Below are 20,020 nucleotides of genomic sequence, written 5' to 3'. Positions count from 1 at the left end.
AGCTGCCCAATCGACGTGCATTATTTTGTTGGCGCACGGCGGCCTTCAATTACCGTCTTATTAACTGATCTCAGCAGCCTGGGAGACACCTCCCATTTGAGCTGTAAGGGGGCGGGGAGGAGGGGCGGGGATTTGGGTGTGCCTCTGCTCGACTGGCTGCAGCTGTGAAAGACAGCGGCAGCAGCCAATCAGCAAATCGGGTCTTTTTCAGCACACGCACTCGCTCCACCCGGGTCGCGACCGTTACTGGTGGCGCGCGCGGAGACTCAAAGTAGGTGAGTTCTAGGGGCCTCGTCCACGGCTCCCCGGGAGCCATCTTGGTTCCCCCAGAAGGTGGGAGGGGCATGTCTTGGGTGCGACTGGGCGGAGGTGACTTGGAAGTTCGCTTCTCGGACCATAATACTCATCCTTACCTGGCGCCCCGCTCCGAGTTTAGGTATGAAGACACGGAGACGTTGGGCCACAAGGGAACCCACTGAGGTGGGGACCAAAGATGGTGGCTCTTTGAATTGGAGCCAAGCGTGGTGGGCACCCGCTGAGATGGCCTGTCATAAAGACAGAGTTGACTCTTTGTCCATGGGGCATCCTACTTTCCCTACCTGTCAACAGTTTCCCTTTAGAGTGGCATATTTTCAGGTGAATTCCATTTATGCTATTTTCTTTTCATCTCATTTGTTCCTTCATCAGTAGGCTCGGTGATGAGCCTTCCCGAGGGCAGGGTTGATTTCTTGTTTGGTTCACAGATGTATGCCGAATACTTCAAACAGCACTAGGTATACCATAACCATTGAATGAATAAGATGGACCCCAGGGGAAAGACACAGTTCCCCTAATCCAGTCCTGGAAGTGGATGTGAAGGCAGAAATGGAAAGTAATGGTTACAGTGTAGCGAGATATCTTAGGGTAAGCACAAGTCCATTGACCACTGTGGAACAGGCAGGATACACCAGGAACACCAGAAAGCAGGGAAGACACCAGGAAAAGGTTTGCTGAGAAAGTGACATTTGAGGCCGGGCGCGGTGGATCCCGCCTGTAATCCCAACACTTTGGGAGGCCAAGGTGGGCGGATCACCTGAGGTCAGAGCTCAAGACCATGGTGAAACCCCGTCTCTACTAAAAATACAAAAATTAGCCAGGCGTGGTGGTGGGCGCCTGTAATCCCAGCTGCTCCGGAGGCTGAGGCAGGAGAATCGCTTGAACCCGGGAGGCAGAGGTTACAGTGAGCCAAGATAGCACCACTGCACTCCAGCTTGGATGACAAAGTGAGATTCCGTCTCAAAAAAAAAAAAGTGACATTTGAACTGAATCTTAAAGGATAGGTAGAAGTTGGACCAGAAAACTAGGTGGGAAAAAGCCAAGGAATTGGTCTAAGGCATGAAGATTTGAGGGGACAAGAACAGTGTGTTCGAAGACTGGGGAAAAAGTCTGGCTGAACCATAGGCTTTTGCAGGTGAGGGGCAGGCATTACAAGATGTGAATTTCAGATCATGGAGAGTCTTGCTAAGGAGTTTAGATTTTATTCTGTGTGCACGAAAAACCATCAGAAGATTTTAGAGGAGAGACATTATCTGGGTGATTTGAGGCAAATCTTAACGTTATATACGCTTATATATGTTTCAAGGAGATCTGAAAATCTTAACCCAGCTATGTTGCAGTTTCTTTATCTGAAGAAATGGAAGATAATAATACCTACTTTACAAGGTTCTTGTGAAGATTAAATGAGTTAGAGTCAATATAAAGTAATTAGAACAGTACTTGACACATAGGAAGCCTCTATATATGTCATCTTTTGTTATCATTTTTTGCAGTTGCATCTGATCATATTGAGGTGGTCTGGTAAAGTATAAAAAGCGTGGGCTAAAAAAGAAAGAAAAACAACCGGGAACAGTGGCTCACGCTTGTAATCCCAGCACTTTGGGAGGCCAAGGTGGGCGGATCACCTGAGGTCAAGGGTTCGAGTCCACCCTGGCCAATATGGCAAAACCCCGTCTCTTCTAAAAATAAAAAAATTAGCTGGGCGTGGCAGCTCGTGCCTGTAGTCCCAGCTACTTGGGAGGCTGAGGCAGGAGAATGGCTTGAACCCAGGAGACAGAGGTTGCAGAGAGCCAAGATTGTGCTACTGCACTTCAGCCTGGGAGACAGAGCAAGACTCCGTCTCAAAAAAAAAAAAAAAAGGAGAAAGACAAAAAGAAGCATGGGTTTTGCAGCCAGAAGCACATTTATTCTTGTTCACTTAACCTGCTGGGACATCCTGAGCAAACTATTGAATATATGTTTGGTATTAGTTTCCTAAATGCCTGCCTCATATGTTTACTATGCCTGACCATAAGACAATGCCCAACACATGCTTGGCATGTGTTAGCAAAATAGCATTTTTCAAATTGTGGGTTGCAATCCAGTAGTGGATAGTGAAATCAATTTAGTAGGTTACAAATCAGCATTTAAAATATGTAGAACAGAAAAAAATAGAATGAAAAATATCAGTATATTGTACATAGTAAGGATAAACATTGTCTCTTTCTCAAAACTTGTTTCTATAAACAAGCACACGTTTTACCTATTTGTGTACTTGGGACATTACAATATTACTTTTTTTTTTTTTTCTGAGATGGAGTTTCACTCTTGTTGCCCAGGCTGGAGTGCAATGGTATGATCTCGGCTCACCGCAACCTCCACATCCTGGGTTCAAGCGATTCTTCTGCCTCAGCCTCCCAAGTAACTGGGATTACAGGCATGAGCCACCATGCCCAGTTAATTTTTGTATTTTTAGTAGAGACGGAGTTTCTCCATGTTGGTCACGCTGGTCTCAAACTCCTGACCTCAAGTGATCTGCCTTTCTCAGCCTAGCAAAGTGTTGGGATTACAGGCGTGAGTCACCACACCTGGCCTACAATATTTCTTGCTCTGCATCATGGTCAAACTGTGTTTTAAGGGCCAGACCCAGTGGCTCACACCTGTAATCCCATCACTTTGGTGGACCAAGGCAGGGGAATCACTTGCGGTCAGGAGTTCAAGATGAAACCTAGCCAACATGGTGAAACTCCATCTCTACTAAAAATATAAAAATTAGCCAGGCGTGATGGCAGGTGCCTGTAATCCCAGCTATTCAGGAGGCTGAAGTGAGAGAATTGCTTGAACCCGGGAGGCAGAGGTTGCAGTGGGCCCAAGATCTTACCACTGCACTCCAGCCTGGGGAACAGAACGAGACTCTCTCTCAAAAAAAATGTTTTAAGTGCTTCAGAAGGTTAACAACAGAAAGATTGGTGGAAAGAGAAGCATCAACATTCATAATGATCCAGTTTACCCCCCAGTTTTCAGTCTGATAACTCTGATGTTGTTTGTGTGAACCAATAATGAGGATAATTGATAATGTGTATCCTTCCCAGATCATGGAGGACACCCAGGCTATTGACTGGGATATTGAAGAAGAGGAGGAGACAGAGCAATCCAGTGAATCCTTGAGGTGTAATGTGGAGCCAGTAGGGCGGCTACATATCTTTAGTGGTGCCCATGGACCAGAAAAAGGTCAGAGGGTATTGGATGCTCAAGTATTGATATAGGTCTTTTATTTTTGTGGGAAGGTATTTGGAGGGTTGCAAGAAGCTTATGTATGTTTCAACAAGATGTGAATTTTTCTTTTTTTATGAATGGAAGAGATGGGGCCGATTGAGTTGATTGTTGTAGGCTACTGCCCTGGACTCACTAGAAGTGATTTTACTTTGATAAGAGAAGATTAAGAGATTGAAATGAAGTTTGGTGCAGTGACTCACACCTGTATTTCCAGTGCTTTGAGAGGCTAAGGCGGAACGATCACTTGAGACTAGGAGTTAGAGACCAGCCTGGGTAGCATAGCAAGACCGTGTCTCTACAAAAAAATTTTAAAATTAGCCAGGTGTGGTGGTTCATTGCACATCTGTAGTCCCACCTACTTGGGAGGCTGAGCCAGGATGATCGCTTGAACCCAGGAGTTCAAGATTGCAATGATCTATGATCATGCCACTGTATTCCAGCCTGGGTGACAGAATGAGACCCTGTCTCAAAAAAAATAATAAATCAAATAAAATCCAATTGTGTGCTCTGGAGATAGATGGTAGTGATGATTGCACAACAATGTGAATGCACTTAATGCCACTAAACTGTACACTTAAAATTATTAAGGTGATACATTTTGTGTTATGTATATTTTATAACAGTAAAAAAAAATCCATTGTGGATGGATGGGGTATCACATATACTTTTTCAGTGCCTAGATGTCCTAGGGCCTTCTATTTTTCTAATGCATACGGAGGCCTTGAGTGAGTAGTAGAGTACCTAATAGGCACTTTTTCCTAATGACAGGCCAGGACTCTGACCCTGGAACTTACCTGCCTCTCTAATTCTTAGATTTCCCACTACACCTCGGGAAGAATGTGGTAGGCCGAATGCCTGACTGCTCTGTGGCCCTGCCCTTTCCATCTATCTCCAAACAACATGCAGAGATTGAAATCCTAGCCTGGGACAAGGCACCTATCCTCCGAGACTGTGGGAGCCTTAATGGTACTCAAATCCTGAGACCTCCTAAGGTTTTGAGCCCTGGGGTGAGTCACCGTCTGAGGGACCAGGAATTGATTCTCTTTGCTGACTTGCTCTGCCAGTACCATCGCCTGGATGTCTCTCTGCCCTTTGTCTCCCGGGGCCCTCTGACTGTAGAAGAGACACCCAGGGTACAGGGAGGAACTCAACCCCAGAGGCTTCTGTTAGCTGAGGACTCAGAGGAGGAAGTAGGTAAGTTTGTATGTTTGCAGGGCGAACAAGGAGACAGGAATAATGAGTGTACAATTGTCAACTTATTCTTTTTCTGTTCTTGACAGATTTTCTTTCTGAAAGGCGTGTGGTAAAAAAATCAAGGACCACATCTTCCCCCGTGGCAATGATAGTTCCAGAGAGGTGAGTGCCAAAGAGTCAGACACCTGAGTCTTCAAAACGAGGAAGAACCAGGGGCTGGAGGATCAATCTCTAAAAGAGATGATTATCCTGAGAGTTGGGGCTGGGGAACCATACATATTCATTCACTCAGCTGAATGTTTATGGAGCACCTCTGATGTGCCAAGTGGAAAACAAATTGGAAACAGAAGAAGAAATACTATCTTGTGTCTCCCCTCAAGGAGCTCACAGTTGAGTTGGGGTATCCCTTCCAGGGAACTAAATTCTATCGACTCTCTTTTCTTCCCTTCACAGTGATGAAGAGGGGCATTCCCCTGTCCTGGGTGGCCCTGGGCCGCCTTTTGCCTTCAATTTGAACAGTGACACAGATGCGGAAGAAGGTCAGCAATCAGCCACAGAGGAGGCCTCCTCAGCTGCCAGAAGAGGTGCCACTATAGAGGCAGAGCAGTCTGAAGCTGAAGTTGTAACTGAAATCCAGCTTGAAAAGGATCAGCCTTCAGTGAAGGAGAGGGACAATGACACAAAAGTCAAGAGGGGTGCAGGGAATGGGGTAGTTCTAGCTGGGATAATTCTGGAGAGGAGCCAACCTCCTGGAGAGGATAGTGACACAGATGTGGATGATGACAGCAGGCCTCCTGGAAGGCCAGCTGAGGTCCATTTGGAAAAGGCTCAGCCTTTTGGCTTCATCGACAGCGACACCGATGCGGAAGAAGAGGGGATTCCAGCAACCCCAGTTGTCGTTCCTATGAAGAAGAGGAAGATCTTTCATGGAGTTGGTACAGGGGGTCCTGGAGCACCAGGCCTGTCCCATCTGCAGGAGAGCCAGGCTGATAGTGATACAGATGTGGAGGAAGGCAAGGCCCCACAGGCTGTCCCTCTGGAGAAAAGCCAAGCTTCCATGGTTATCAACAGCGATACAGATGATGAGGAAGAAGTCTCAGCAGCGCTGACTTTGGCACGTCTGAAAGAGAGCCAGCCTGCTGTATGGAACAGAGATGCAGAAGAGGACATGGCCCACCATGTGGTCCTTCTCCAGCGAAGCCAAACCACCACTGGGAGAGACAGTGACACAGATGTGGAGGAGGAAGAGCTCCCAGTGGAAAATACAGAAACCGTCCCCAAGGGTCACACAAAGATTAGAGCCCTTGTTAGAGCACATTCAGAAAAGGACCAGCCTCCTTTTGGGGACAGTGATGACAGTGTGGAAGCAGATAAGAGCTCACCTGGGATCCACCTGGAAAGAAGCCAAGCCTCCATCACAGTGGACATCAACACAAAAGTAGAGGAGGAAGTCCCGCCAGGGTCAGCCATTGTACATATGAAGAAGCATCAGGTGTCTATGGAGGGGACAAATCAAACAGATGTGAAAGCAGACGGGGGACCAGCAAAGCTGCCTGTGGTATCTCTAGAGGAAGCCTGGCCTCCGCATGGGGACTGTGAAACAGATGCGGAGGAGGGCACCTCCTTAGCAGCCTCAGCAGTTGCAGATGTAAGAAGGAGCCAGCTTCCAGCAGAAGGGGATACTGGGGCAGAGTGGACTGCAGCTTGTCTTAAGCAGGAGAGAGCTTATGAGGTGGGGGCCCAGGGTGGGTCACCTGTGGCACAAGTGGAGCAGGACCTCCCTACCTCAAGAGAGAACCTCACAGATGTGGTGGACACAGACATTCCAGGGGAATCCACCCAGCCACAGAGAGAGGGAGCCCAGGTCCCCAGAGAAAGGGAGAGAAAACAACATGTGGGTAGGACCAAGGACTCTGAAGACAACTGTGATGGTAAGTGCTGGCCTTCCTTCCTTGACCTCTGAAATAAACCAGGGTTCTAACAGCTGGGGTTGGGGAGAGAAAGGTAGAGATTATTTAAGGAGTTTAGTGTCAGGTATGATTTTTTTTTTTTTTTTAATTATCTAATATTCCTCCCCTACCAGATTCTGAAGATCCGGACCTACAAGCTACCCAATGCTTTCTGGAGAATCAGGGCTTGGAAGGTGAGGACTTCTATGTTATTTGAATCCTGTACCAGTGGGAGCTGGGAGATTAGACTGGTGGTCCTTGAAGGGTAAAAGCTAGTGTGGGTAGGGTAGGAGACCAGGAATCAGACCCTGCAGTAGTATGGAGGAGATGTACTTAGGTCATCTTTTCCTATACAGCAGTCCAGAGCATGGAGGATGAACCTACCCAGGCCTTCATGTTGACTCCACCCCAAGAACTTGGCCCTTCCCATTGCAGCTTCCAGACAACAGGTACAAGAAACTCTTACCTCCTTACCTCCTCTGTGCCCCCAATTTTGCATTCTCTTTTTTTTTTCCCTTTGTCGCTCAGGCTGGAGTGCAGTGGCGCCGTCTCGGCTCACTGTAACCTCCACCTCCCAGGCGGTTTCTCTTCCTTCAGCTTCCCAAGTAGCTGGTATTACAGCCGCCTGTCACCATGCTTGGCTAATGTTTTTGTATTTTTAGTAGAGACAGGGTTTCACCATGTTGGCCAGGCTGGTCTCGAACTCCTGACCTCAAGTGATCCACCTGCCTCAGCCTCCCAAAATGCTAGGATTGCAGGCATGAGCCACTGCGCCCGGCCTGCATTCTTTCTTGATTTGCCTTCCTACATGTTTCTTTCATACTCTGATCACAATCAACCCTCTGTATATGCGAGTTTGCGTCCGTGAATTCAACCAGCTGCAGACTGAAAATATTTAGGGACTGGCCTGGGCAACAGAGAGAGACCTGGTCTCCACAAAAATGAAAAAATTAGCCCAGCATAGTAGTGAGCACCTGTAGTCCCAGCTACATGGGAGGCCAGGATGGGAAGTTCACTTGAGCCCAGCCTGGGCAATAGCCTTTCGCTCAACCCCCACCCCCAATGTCTCTTTTTTTTTTTTTTTTTTGAGACGGAGTCTCGCTCTGTCGCCCAGGCTGGAGTGCAGTGGCCGGATCTCAGCTCACTGCAAGCTCCGCCTCCCGGGTTCACGCCATTCTCCTGTCTCAGCCTCCCCGGTAGCTGGGACTACAGGCGCCGCCACCTCGCCCGGCTAGTTTTTTGTATTTTTTAGTAGAGACGGGGTTTCACTGTGTTAGCCAGGATGGTCTCGATCTCCTGACCTCATGATCCGCCCGTCTCGGCCTCCCAAAGTGCTGGGATTACAGGCTTGAGCCACCGCGCCCGGCCCAATGTCTCTTAAAGAAAGCACATTATTGCATCACTATTCACAATAGGCAAGATATGCAACCAAACTAAATGTCCATCAACGGATGAATGGATAAAGAAAATGTAGGCTGGGGTCGGGCACAGTGGCTCACGCCTCTAATCCCAGCACTTTGGGAGGCCAAGGCAGGCAGATCACCTGAGGTTGGGAGTTCGAGAACAGCCTGACCAACATGGAGAAACCCCGTCTTTACTAAAAAAACAAAATTAGCTGGGTGTGGTGGCACATGCCTGTAATCCCAGCTACTCAGGAGGCTGAGTCAGGAGAATCCCTTGAACCTGGGAGGCAGAGGTTGTGGTGAGCTGAGATTGTGCCATCACACTCCAGCCTGGGCAACAAGAGTGAAACTCTGTCTCAAAAACAATAGAAAGAAAAGAAAACGTAGGCCGGGCACAGTGCCTAATGCCTGTGATCTCAGCACTTCGGGAGGCCGAAGTGGGCGGATCACATGAGGTCAGGAGTTTGAGACCAGCCTGGCCAACATGGTGAAACCCTGTCTCTACTAAAAATACAAAAATTAGCTGGGCATGGTGGCGGGTGCCTGTAGTCTCAGCTACTCAGGAGGCTGAAGCACGAAATTCATTTGAACCCCGGAGGCAGAGGTTGCAGTGAGCCAAGATCACGCCACTGCACTCCAATGTGGGTGACAGAGTGAGACTTCGTCTCAAATAAAAAAAAGAAAATGTGTATATAGGCTGGGTGCGGTGGCTCAAAATACAAAAATTAGCTGGGCATGGTGGCATGCACTTGTAGTCTTAGCTACTTGGGAAGCTGAGATGGGAGGATTGCTGGAGCCTAAGACACAGAGATTGCAGTGAGCTGAGATCACACCACTGCACTCCAAACTGGGCAACAGAGCAAGACTCAATCTAAAAAAGAAAATGTGTGTATATACACAATGGAACAGTATTCAGCCACAAAAGAGAATGAAATCCTGTCATCTGCAGCAACATGGATGAACCCTGAGGACATTATGTTAAGTGAAATAAGTCGGCACAGAAAGACAAATATTGCATGCTCACTCATGTGGCAGCTAAAAACATGGATCTCATGGAAGTAGAGAGTAGAATGATGGTTACCAAAGGCTGGGAAGGGTAGAGGGACAGGACGCATAAAGAGGTTGGTTAATGGATACAAAAATACAGTCAAGATTGAATGAATAAGTTCTAGTATTCAGTTCCACAGTAGGGTTACTATAGTTAATAATTTATTGTATATTTCAAAATAGCCAGAAGAGATTTGATATGTTTCCAATACAAAAAAATGGTAAATGTTTGAGATAGTGGATATCCCAATTATCTTGGTTTTATCATTGTACACTGTATGCATGAGTCAAAATAGCACAGGTACCCCATAAATATGTACTATTATTATGTGTCGATGAAAAACAAAATATGGTATATATACACAGTGGAATACTATTCAGCCTTTAAAAAGTAGGAAATTCCAGCCAAGCATGGTGGCTCACACCGGTAATCCCAGCACTTTGGGAGGCTAGGATGGGCGGATCACTTGAGTCCAAGAGTTCAAGACCAAACCCCATATCTACAACAAATACAAAAAATTAGCCGGGCGCATTGGCACATGCTATAGTCCCAGCTACTCAGGAGGCTGAGGTGAGAGGATCTCCTGAGCCCAGCAGTTGGAAGTTACAGTGAGCCAACATCATGCCACTGCACTCCAGCCTGGGTGACAGACTGAGACTGTGTCTCAAAAAGAAAAAAAGAGAGACTATTCAGGGAACTCTCTTATTAGGCTATGATATTTTTTATTTTATTTTATTTTATTTTTTTTTTTGAGGCAGAGTCTCACTCTGTCGCCGGGGCTGGAGTGCAGTGGCCGGATCTCAGCTCACTGCAAGCTCCGCCTCCCGGGTTTACGCCATTCTCCTGCCTCAGCCTCCCGAGTAGCTGGGACTACAGGCGCCCGCCACTTCGCCCGGCTAGTTTTTTTTGTATTTTTAGTAGAGACGGGGTTTCACCGTGTTAGCCAGGATGGTCTCGATCTCCTGACCTCGTTATCCGCCCGTCTCGGCCTCCCAAAGTGCTGGGATTACAGGCTTGAGCCACCGCGCCCGGCCTTTTAATTTTTTTTTAATTTTTTTGAGACAGGGTCTCTGTCACTCAGGCTGAAGTGCAGTGGTATGATCGCAGCTCACTACAGTCTTGACTTCTGGGGTTCAAATAGTTCTTCCACCTCAACCTCCTGGGTAGCTGAGACTACAGGACTACAGGTCCCTGCCCCCACACCTGGCTAATTTTTTTGTATTTTTTGTAGAGATGGGGTTTTGCCTGTTGTCCAGGCTAGTCTCAAACTCCTGACCTCAAGCAATCCTCATGTCTTGGCCTCCCAAAGTGCTGGGATTACATGTCTGAGCCACCATGCCCACCCAAGGCTATGACCTTTTTGAGACAAACGTTAAATGTTATAACTACCACTCTTATTCCCAGCTTTCCTTTAATAACCTGTTCAGATTTATTATTTATGAGTTTATCTAAATCCTTTCTCATCATATTTATTATGTCAACCTGTACTTCCCTTTCCCTCCTCCTCTCCTTCTTCTCTCTCTCTCCCCCTCTCTCTCTCTTCCTTCCTCCCTTCCAGGTACCCTAGATGAACCATGGGAGGTCCTGGCTACACAGCCATTCTGTCTGAGAGAGTCTGAGGACTCTGAGACCCAGCCTTTTGACACCCACCTTGAGGCCTATGGACCTTGCCTGTCTCCACCTAGGGCAATACCAGGAGACCAACATCCAGAGAGCCCAGTTCACACAGAGCCAATGGGGATTCAAGGCAGAGGGAGGCAGACTGTGGATAAAGGCATGGTTATACCAAAAGAAACAGCAGAGAGGGTGGGCCCTGAGAGAGGGCCACTGGAGAGAGAAACTGAGAAACTGCTACCGGAAAGACAGACAGATGTGACAGGAGAGGAACAATTAACCAGGGGGATACAGGACACAGAACAAAAACAATTGTTAGCTAGAGACACCCAGAGACAAGAATCTGACAAAAATGGGGAAAGTGCAAGTCCTGAAAGAGATAGGGAGAGTTTGAAGGTAGAAATTGAGACATCCGAGGAAATACAAGAGAAACAAGTACAGAAGCAGACCATTCCAAGCAAAGCATTTGAGAGAGAAGTAGAGAGACCAGTAGCAGACAGAGAGTGTGAGCCCGCTGAGTTAGAAGAGAAGGTGCCCAAAGTGATCCTGGAGAGAGACGCACAGAGAGGGGAGCCAGAGGGAGGAAGCCAGGACCAGAAAGGGCAGGCCTCCAGCCCAACACCAGAGCCTGGGGTGGGGGCGGGGGACCTTCCGGGACCTACCTCAGCCCCCGTACCTTCTGGGAGCCAGTCAGGTGGAAGGGGATCCCCAGTGAGCCCCAGGAGGCATCAGAAAGGTAAGTGAAGGCAGAGGGGAACTCAAGGTGATGCACAGGCCTCATAATAATCAACCCCTGGGCAACCAGCTGCTTGGAACTCAGCCACCTTTGTGTTTATTTTCTGTCTAGGCCTCCTGAATTGTAAGATGCCACCCACTGAGAAGGCTTCTAGGATCAGAGCTGCTGAGAAAGCTTCCAGGGTGAGAGCTGCTTTTTCTGCCTCCTACTCCACAAGTCATCTCTATATCCTCTCCAACACTCCTTCACCTAGCCTCACTTTAATCTATTCCTTTCTCATTATTCAGTTTTCTTCCATTTTTATCACTCCTTGATTGGCTTCTATTCCCTTATCCTTGGCACCCATTGTTTTCCATATCTGTTTCCCAAGTTATACCTCCTACCTGACTCAAAAGAAAGACCCTTCGTGTTTCTTCTTTCTTTGCCCCAGCCATTCTTTTCATTACCATCATCCATGTGTGGAGAACACTATAGTAGCATTATGGAGACAGGTCCATGGGGAAAAGGTAGCTTCCCAGGTATATCCCATTCTAATGGAGGAGAGATCATAGACAGAAAGGGAAATCCAGTGAGCATATTTTTTGTTTTGTTTTTGTTCTTTTTTGAGACAGAGTCTCTGTCACCCTGACTGGAGTGTGCAGTGGCGTGATCTTGGCTCACTGCAACCTCCGTCTCCCAGGTTCAAGCGATTCTCCTGCTGCAGCCTCCCAAGTAGCTGGGACTACATGTGCGTGTCACCACGCCCAGCTAATTATTGTGTGTTTTTTTGAGATAGAGGCTCACTCTGTCACCCAGGCTGGAGTGCAGTGGCGCGATCTTGGCTCACTACAATCTCTGCCTCCCAGGTTCAAGTGATTCTCCTGCCTCAGCCTCCCAAGTAGCTGGGACTACAGGCACCTGCCAACACACCCGGCTAATTTTTTTTGTATTTTTAGTAGAGATGGGGTTTCACTATGTTGGCCAGGCTGGTCTTGAACTCCTGACCTCGTGATCCACCCGCCTTGGCCTCCCAAGGTGCTGGGATTATAGCTGTGAGCCACCACGCCTGGGCGAAATCCAGTAAGCCTGTCTAACCATAAACAAGTATCAAGAACAGTATCCAAGTTCTATCACTTTTCTCCACCTCCTCCCCCTCACTTGCTTCTGTTTCTCCCTAGGGCGATCAGGAATCTCCAGATGCTTGTCTGCCTCCTACAGTGCCTGAAGCCTCAGCCCCACCCCAAAAGCCCCTTAACTCTCAGAGCCAGAAACATCTTGCACCTCAGCCCCTTCTTCCTCCCCTTTCACCTTCTATCGAGCCAACCATTCGTAAGACCGAGCAGGATAGGAGTCAGGAAGCTCCAGAGACTCCCTTGTCCTCAGAGCTGGAGCCTTTCCACCCAAAGCCTAAAATCATAACTCGGAAGTCCTCTAGGATGACACCCTTTCCAGCTACCTCTGCTGCCCCTGAGCCCCACCCTTCCACCTCCACAGCCCAGCCAGTCACCCCCAAGCCCACATCTCAGGCCACTAGGAGCAGGACAAATAGGTCCTCTGTCAAGACCCCTGAACCAGTTGTGCCCACAGTCACTGAGCTCCAGCCTTCCACCTCCACAGACCAGCCTGTCGCCTCTGAGCCCACATCTCAGGCTACTAGGAGAAGAAAAAATAGATCCTCTGTCAAGACCCGTGAAACAGTTGTGCCCACAGCCCTTGAGCTCCACCCTTCCACCTCCACAGACCAACCTGTCACCCCCAAGCCCACATCTCAGACCACTAGGAGCAGGACAAATAGGTCCTCTGTCAAGACTCCTAAACCAGTTGTCCCCACAGTCCCTGAGCTCCAGCCTTCCACCTCCACAGACCAGCCTGTCGCCTCTGAGCCCACATCTCAGGCTACTAGGAGAAGAAAAAATAGATCCTCTGTCAAGACCCCTGAAACAGTTGTGCCCACAGCCCTTGAGCTCCAGCCTTCCACCTCCACAGACCAACCTGTCACCCCCAAGCCCATATCTCGGACCACTAGGAGCAGGACAAATAGGTCCTCTGTCAAGACCCCTGAATCAACTGTCCTTATAGCCCCTGAGCTCCCACCTTCCACCTCCACAGAGCAGCCTGTCACCTCTGAGCCCACATATCAGGCTACTAGGGGAAGAAAAAATAGATCCTCTGTCAAGACCCCTGAAACAGTTGTGGCCACAGCCCCTAAGCTCCAGCCTTCCACCTCCACAGACCAACCTATCACTCCTGAGCCCACATCTCAGGCCACCAGGGGTAGGACAAATAGGTCCTCTGTCAAGAGCCCTGAAACAGTTCTCCCCACAGCCCCTGAGCTCCAGCCTTCCACCTCCACACACCAGCCAGTCACTCCCAAGTGCACATCTCAGGCCACCAGGGGCAGGACAAATAGGTCCTCCGTCAAGACCCCTGAACCAGTTGTCTCCACAGCCCCTGAGCTCCAGCCTTCCACCTCCACACACCAGCCTATTACCCCCGAGCCTACATCTCAGGCTACTAGGGGAAGAACAGATAGATCCTCTGTCAAGACTCTTGAAACAGTTGTGCCCACAGCCCCTGAGCTCCAGGCTTCCACCTCCACAGACCAGCCTGTCACCTCTGAGCCCACATCTCGGACCACTAGGGGAAGAAAAAATAGGTCTTCTGTCAAGACCCCTGAAACAGTTGTGCCCACAGCGCCTGAGCCCCATCCTACCACCTCCACAGACCAGCCTGTCACCCCCAAGCCCACATCTCGGGCCACTAGGGGCAGGACAAATAGGTCATCTGTCAAGACTCCTGAATTAATTGTCCCTATAGCCCCTGAGCTTTACCCTTCCACCTCCAGAAGCCAGCTTGTCACCCCTGAGCCCACATCTCGGGCCACTAGGGGCAGGACAAATAGGTCCTCTGTCAAGACCCCTGAGCCAGCTGTCCCCACAGCCCCTGAGCCCCATCCTACCACCTCCACAGACCAGCCTGTCACCCCCAAGCCCACATCTAGGGCCACTAGGGGAAGGACAAATAGGTCCTCTGTCAAGACTCCTGAATCAGTTGAACCAGCAGCCTCTGATCTTGAGCCTTTTACCCCCACAGACCAGCCTGTCACCCCTGAGGCCATACCTCAGGGTGGTCAGAGCAAAACACTGAGGTCTTCCACAGTAAGTGCTATGCTAATTCCTACTACCCCTGAATTCCAATCTCCTGTCACCACAGACCAGCCTATTTCCCCTGAGCCTATTCCTCAAGCCAGTTGCATCAAGAGGCAGAGAGCCACTGGGAATCCTGGCTCCCTCACAGCTCCCATTGACCATAAGCCTTGCTCTGCACCCCTGGAACCTAAATCCCGGCCCTCAAGGAACCAAAGATGGGGAGCAGTGAGAGCAGGTGAATCCCTTACAGCCATTCCTGAGCCTACCTCTCCCCAGCTTCTTGATACACCAACTCATGCCTCCCAGATCCAAAAGGTGGAACCAACAGGTAGATCTAGGTTCACCCCAGAGCTCCAGCCTAAGGCCTCTCAAAGCCGCAAGAGGTCTTTAGCTATCATGGATTCACCACATCAAAAACAGCCCCAAAGAGGGGAAGTCTCCCAGAAGACACTGATTATCAAGGAAGAGGAAGAAGATACTGTGGAGAAGCCAGGGAAGGAAGAGGTGAGGAGAGGGCTAGGACCACAAAGCTGGGAAAAATGGCTTCGGGGCTCTGAAACTCCCACCAAGATTTTTCTCAATCTCAGGATGTCATGACTCCAAAACCAGGCAAGAGAAAGAGAGACCAGGCAGAGGAGGAGCCCAACAGAATACCTAATCGCAGCCTCCGACGGACCAAACTTAACCAAGAATCAACAGCCCCCAAAGTAAGAGACAAGGGCATGGGACTTTGTGGGAGACAGAGATGAGGGGAGGATGCAAGCAGACCTAGAGGATTGTAGAGATGGGTGCTGATGGTGTGGGTTGCTGTGACCACCTCAGGTCAACCCTTCCACAGGTGCTCTTCACAGGAGTGGTGGATGCTCGGGGAGAGCGGGCCGTGCTGGCACTTGGGGGAAGTCTGGCTGGTTCAGCGGCAGAGGCTTCCCACCTGGTCACTGATCGCATCCGCCGAACAGTCAAGTTCCTGTGTGCCCTGGGGCGGGGAATCCCCATTCTCTCCCTGGACTGGCTGCATCAGGTGAGAGGCCAAGGGATGATGACAGACCGATATAGTGGCAAGACTGCTCACGTAGTACCCTAGAAAGTTGTGGAAGGGAAGAGGCGTTACAGGAAGACAGGCGCATTAGTGAGCCAGAAGCCTGAATTGATTTAAAAGACATTTTCTGAGCTCTCTCTAAATGCTAGGCAGCAGAACTGGGTGAGGGGCTGGGCTGAGCTTTCATGTTGACTGCTGCTGTCCTTAGTCCGGCAAGGCCGGTTGCTTCTTACCCCCGGATGAATATGTGGTGACTGACCCTGAGCAAGAGAAGAACTTTGGCTTTAGCCTTCAAGACGCACTGAGTCGGGCTCGGGAGCGAAGGCTGCTGGAGGTGAGAGGCTATCTTTTGACCCGTGCTTCAGCCCTCCCTCCAGTGCTTCCCAACCTACAATACCGTCTCCACCATTTCTTTCTCTTAGGGCTATGAGATCTATGTGACCCCTGGAGTCCAGCCACCACCACCTCAGATGGGAGAGATCATTACCTGCTGTGGAGGCACATACCTACCCAGCATGCCTCGGTCCTATAAGGTATGTTTAGGATGTTCTGGGTCTGGGTGAGGTGGCAGTGGCAGTTAAAGAGGTGGCTGGAATGGCAAAGGTTGGAGGGGAAAAAAAATGGAGGTACAGAAAGGAATATAGAGAAGTGAGAGGGTGGGGAAAGACCTATGGTATAGAAAGGGATAGGAATGAGGGAACAGATCTGCTGATACCCCCATATAACAATCACCGAGATTCAGCAGCTTAATTTAGATTATGCTACTTTTGCTACATCTATCCCTTTTTTCCTTTGATTTGCTTTGCTGAAGTATTTTATTTCTTTTTATTTTTCTTTATTCTTTCCTTTTTTCCTTTCTCTTCCTTTGCTGAAGTATTTTAAAGCAAACTGCCAATATTATATTATTTCTTCCTACATACTTAAATATACATCTCTAAGAAATATGTGCATTTTGTTTCATAATCACAATGCCATTATTGATCCTAAACAAAATTAACAGTAGTTTATTGGTCATTTGCTCACACTCCATTAATAAAATTTCTCCCATTGACTGAAAAATCTCTCTATACAGTTGTTCAAATCAGGATTCAAATAAGGTCCACATACTGCCACACCTATTATCCTCTTAATTCTCTTTACAGCATCCCTTAACCCACCCAGCTATTTTTATGCCATCAATTTCCTGCAGAAACTAGGTCACTTGTCCTTTAGAATGTTCCTCAGTCTGGAATTTTGGGTTTGCCTCCTTGTTGCATCATTTATCTTGTTCCTCTGTATTCCATATTTCCTGGAAACTGCAGATAATTGTAAAAGCTTGAATAAATTCAGGTTCATCTTTCTAGCATCTTTCTTTTTTTCTTTTTTTTTTTTTTTGAGACAGAGTCTTGCTCTGTCGCCAGGCTGGAGTACAGTGGAGTAATCTTGGCTCACTACAGTCTCTGCCTCCCGGGTTCACACCATTCTCCTGCCTCAGCCTCCCGAATAGCTGGGACTACAGGTGCACGCCACCACACCCAGCTAATTTTTTTTTTTTTTTTTTTTTTTGAGATGGAGTCTTGCTCTGTCGCCCAAGCTAGAGTACAGTGGCGCAATCTCAGCTCACTGCAAGCTCCACCTCCCGGGTTCACACCATTCTCCTGCCTCAGCCTCCTGAGTAACTGGGACTACAGGCGCCCGCCACCACGCCCGGCTAATTTTTTTGTGTTTTTTTTTTTTTTTTTTTTTTTTGAGACGGAGTCTTGCTCTGTCGCCCGGGCTGGAGTGCAGTGGCCGGATCTCAGCTCACTGCAAGCTCCGCTTCCCGGGTTTACGCCATTCTCTCGCCTCAGCCTCCCGAGTAGCTGGGACTACAGGCGCCCGCCATCTCGCCCGGCTAATTTTTTGTATTTTTTTAGTAGAGACGGGGTTTCACCGTGTTAGCCAGGATGGTCTCGATCTCCTGACCTCGTGATCCGCCTGTCTCGGCCTCCCAAAGTGCTGGGATTACAGGCTTGAGCCACCGCGCCCGGCCTTTTTTTGTGTTTTTAATAGAGACAGGGTTTCACTGTGTTAGCCAGGATGGTCTCAATCTCCTGACCTCATGATCTGCCCGCCTCGGCCTCCCAAAGTGGTGGGATTACAGGCGTGAGCCACTGTGCCTGGCCTAGCAAGAGTATTTCATAGACAGTATGTGGTGTGCTTCACTTGGCTTCATATTAGGAGGTATTATTTTAGTGATGCTAAGACTGGTTAGTGGGTCCTGAACCCATTTCTAGGATTCTTTTTCACCCCTGATTTTGTGTTTGCTCTGTCTTCCCTAGCCTCAGAGAGTTGTGATCACATGCCCTCAGGACTTCCCTCGTTGCTCTGTTCCACTGCGTGTTGGGCTGCCCCTCCTCTCACCTGAGTTCCTGCTGACTGGAGTGCTGAAGCAGGAAGCCAAGCCAGAGGCCTTTGTCCTTTCCCCTTTGTCATCTACCTGAGAACTCCGCTACCCTTTTCCCTCCCAGACCACGAATTAGAAGATATTTGGAAGAAAGAACTCAGGGCGTTAGAAAGGATTGGGGTATATTGATACAACTTGTCCTGGAACATGTGTGGGACCAGAAATCTTTATGAATAAATGAAAAGATAAGGCGTTTGGAAGCCACAGGTGGTTGTTGCTTTTGTTTTGTTGTTTCGTTTTTATGGCCATTTTATTTTGTATTTGTAGTTTTTATTTGTATAGATTTAGGGGATACAAGATTTCTTACATGTATATACTAAATGGCCATTTTAAAATTAGTTTCATGCTCAGATGTCATAAGTGGCAGGTATCTTTAGCTAGAGTGTTGTAGTTACTGCTCAATACCACTCATGGTGTCCTACCTCCTATTTGGAAACCATCTCTATTGTTTTCTTTTTTTTTTTTTTTTGAGACGGAGTCTTGCTCTGCCGCCCAGGCTGGAGTGCAGTGGCCGGCTCTCAGCTCACTGCAAGCTCCGCCTCCTGGGTTCACGCCATTCTCCTGCCTCAGCCTCCCGAGTAGCTGGGACTACAGGCGCCCGCCTCGTCGCCCGGCTAGTTTTTTGTATTTTTTAGTAGAGACGGGGTTTCACCGTATTAGCCAGGATGGTCTCGATCTCCTGACCTCGTGATCCGCCCGTCTCGGCCTCCCAAAGTGCTGGGATTACAGGCTTGAGCCACCGCGCCCGGCCCCTCTATTGTTTTCTTACTGAGATTCTTTGGAGTCAAGAACTTGAAGGGATGCTTGGAGTGAGTAGATTTGAGGGTCCAGTTATGGAGTGCTACTAAAACATTTTCTTCTCTCCTGGCCTCTGGAAGCATCTTTAGCTTTGACTTTGGGCAAGTCTCGGTACTTTTCTGGCCTGCTTTTCCAGGATTTATAAAATTAGAGCTTAGGCTTGACCTCTGTGATAAATAAATATTCACTCTGTGCCTTACGGTGTAGTGTAGTTTTTTAAAATGTCTAGGTCTCAAGACACAAACTTTAAAAAAAAAAAGTCACGGACTTGTATTTAATTCATCATTATCTTCTATTTAGGGCAAATTATGTAACATTTCTTAAGGGTTTTTTTTTTTTTTTTTTTTTTTTTCTTGAGACAGGGTTTCATCTCTGTCACCCAGGCTGGAGTGCAGTGGCACCATCTCAGCTCACTGCAACCTCCACCTCCCAGTTCAAGCAGTACTCCCACCTCAGCCTCCTGAGTAGCTAGGACTACAGGCACACACCACCATGCCTGGCTAATTTTTTTTGTTTGTTTGTTTTTTTGTTTAGTAGAGACGGGGCTCTATTAAATTGTTGTATTTTTAGTAGAGACGAGGTTTTGTCATGTTGCTCAGGCTGGTCTCTAACTCCTGACCTCAAGTGACCCACCCACCTCAGCCTCCTGAGTAGCTGGGATTGCAGGCACATGCCACCACGCCCAGCTAATTTTTGTATTTTCAGTAGAGATGGGGTTTCACCATGTTGGCCAGGCTGGTCTTGAACTCCTGACCTCAGGTGATCCACCTGTCTTGACTTCCCAAAGTGCTGGGATTACAGGCATGAGTTACCATGACTGGCCTTTTATTTTTTTGAGACAAGGTCTCACTCTGTTGTCTAGGCTGAAGTCTAGTGGCTTGATGTCGGCTCACTGCAGCCTTGACCTCCTGGGCTCAAACGATTTTCCTCTCAGCCTCCCAAGTAGCTGGGACCATAGGTGTGTGCCACCATGCCTGGTGAATTTTTGTATTTTTGGTAGAGACAAGGTTTTGTCATGTTGCCCAGGCTGGTCTGTAACTCCTGACCTCAAGTGATCCACCTCAGCCTCCAAAAGTGCTGGGATTACAGGCTTGAGTCACCATGCCCAGCCAAATT

The 20,020-nt window shown here is 48.5% G+C and overlaps 1 protein-coding gene across 8 annotated transcripts; it reads left to right on the top strand.

Annotated features, from left to right (window-relative positions):
- The first annotated feature begins 204 nt into the window (after window positions 1-204).
- MDC1 (mediator of DNA damage checkpoint 1) lies at window positions 205-18,310 on the top strand. 8 transcript variants are annotated; one of them, XM_030928962.1, is made up of 16 exons: window positions 301-436; window positions 3,387-3,525; window positions 4,384-4,536; window positions 4,635-4,764; window positions 4,851-4,926; window positions 5,218-6,695; window positions 6,848-6,907; window positions 7,070-7,162; window positions 10,723-11,514; window positions 11,626-11,696; window positions 12,672-15,146; window positions 15,230-15,349; window positions 15,481-15,663; window positions 15,890-16,015; window positions 16,104-16,214; window positions 17,982-18,310. In XM_030928962.1, the coding sequence occupies exons 3-16, from the start codon at window positions 4,534-4,536 to the stop codon at window positions 18,141-18,143; spliced, it is 5,880 nt and encodes a 1,959-aa protein (XP_030784822.1). In that variant the 5' UTR covers window positions 301-436; window positions 3,387-3,525; window positions 4,384-4,533; the 3' UTR covers window positions 18,144-18,310. The 8 variants fall into 8 exon arrangements, 7 of the variants coding, with proteins under 7 accessions (XP_030784821.1, XP_030784823.1, XP_010366518.2 ...); XR_004056850.1 differs by lacking the exon at window positions 301-436 and adding an exon at window positions 205-275 and having other exon boundaries at window positions 4,384-4,764; window positions 15,252-15,349; XM_030928961.1 differs by lacking the exon at window positions 301-436 and adding an exon at window positions 206-275 and having other exon boundaries at window positions 4,384-4,764; window positions 7,073-7,162.
- The last annotated feature ends 1,710 nt before the right edge of the window (window positions 18,311-20,020 follow it).

Source organism: Rhinopithecus roxellana, chromosome 4, assembly GCF_007565055.1.
Source record: "Rhinopithecus roxellana isolate Shanxi Qingling chromosome 4, ASM756505v1, whole genome shotgun sequence".
NCBI lineage: Eukaryota > Metazoa > Chordata > Mammalia > Primates > Cercopithecidae > Rhinopithecus > Rhinopithecus roxellana.
The sequence above is the reverse complement of the archived record's forward strand: the minus strand, read 5'-3'. Positions and strand labels throughout refer to the sequence as shown.

Coding starts and splice junctions, on each gene's coding strand:
- MDC1 (XM_010368216.2), top strand. CDS start 3,390: ATGGAGGACACCCAGGCTATTGACTGGGATATTGAAGAAGAGGAGGAG. Junction 6,908..7,069: donor GGAGAATCAGGGCTTGGAAG/GTGAGGACTTCT, acceptor TTTCCTATACAG/CAGTCCAGAGCATGGAGGAT. Junction 11,515..11,625: donor CCCCAGGAGGCATCAGAAAG/GTAAGTGAAGGC, acceptor TTTTCTGTCTAG/GCCTCCTGAATTGTAAGATG.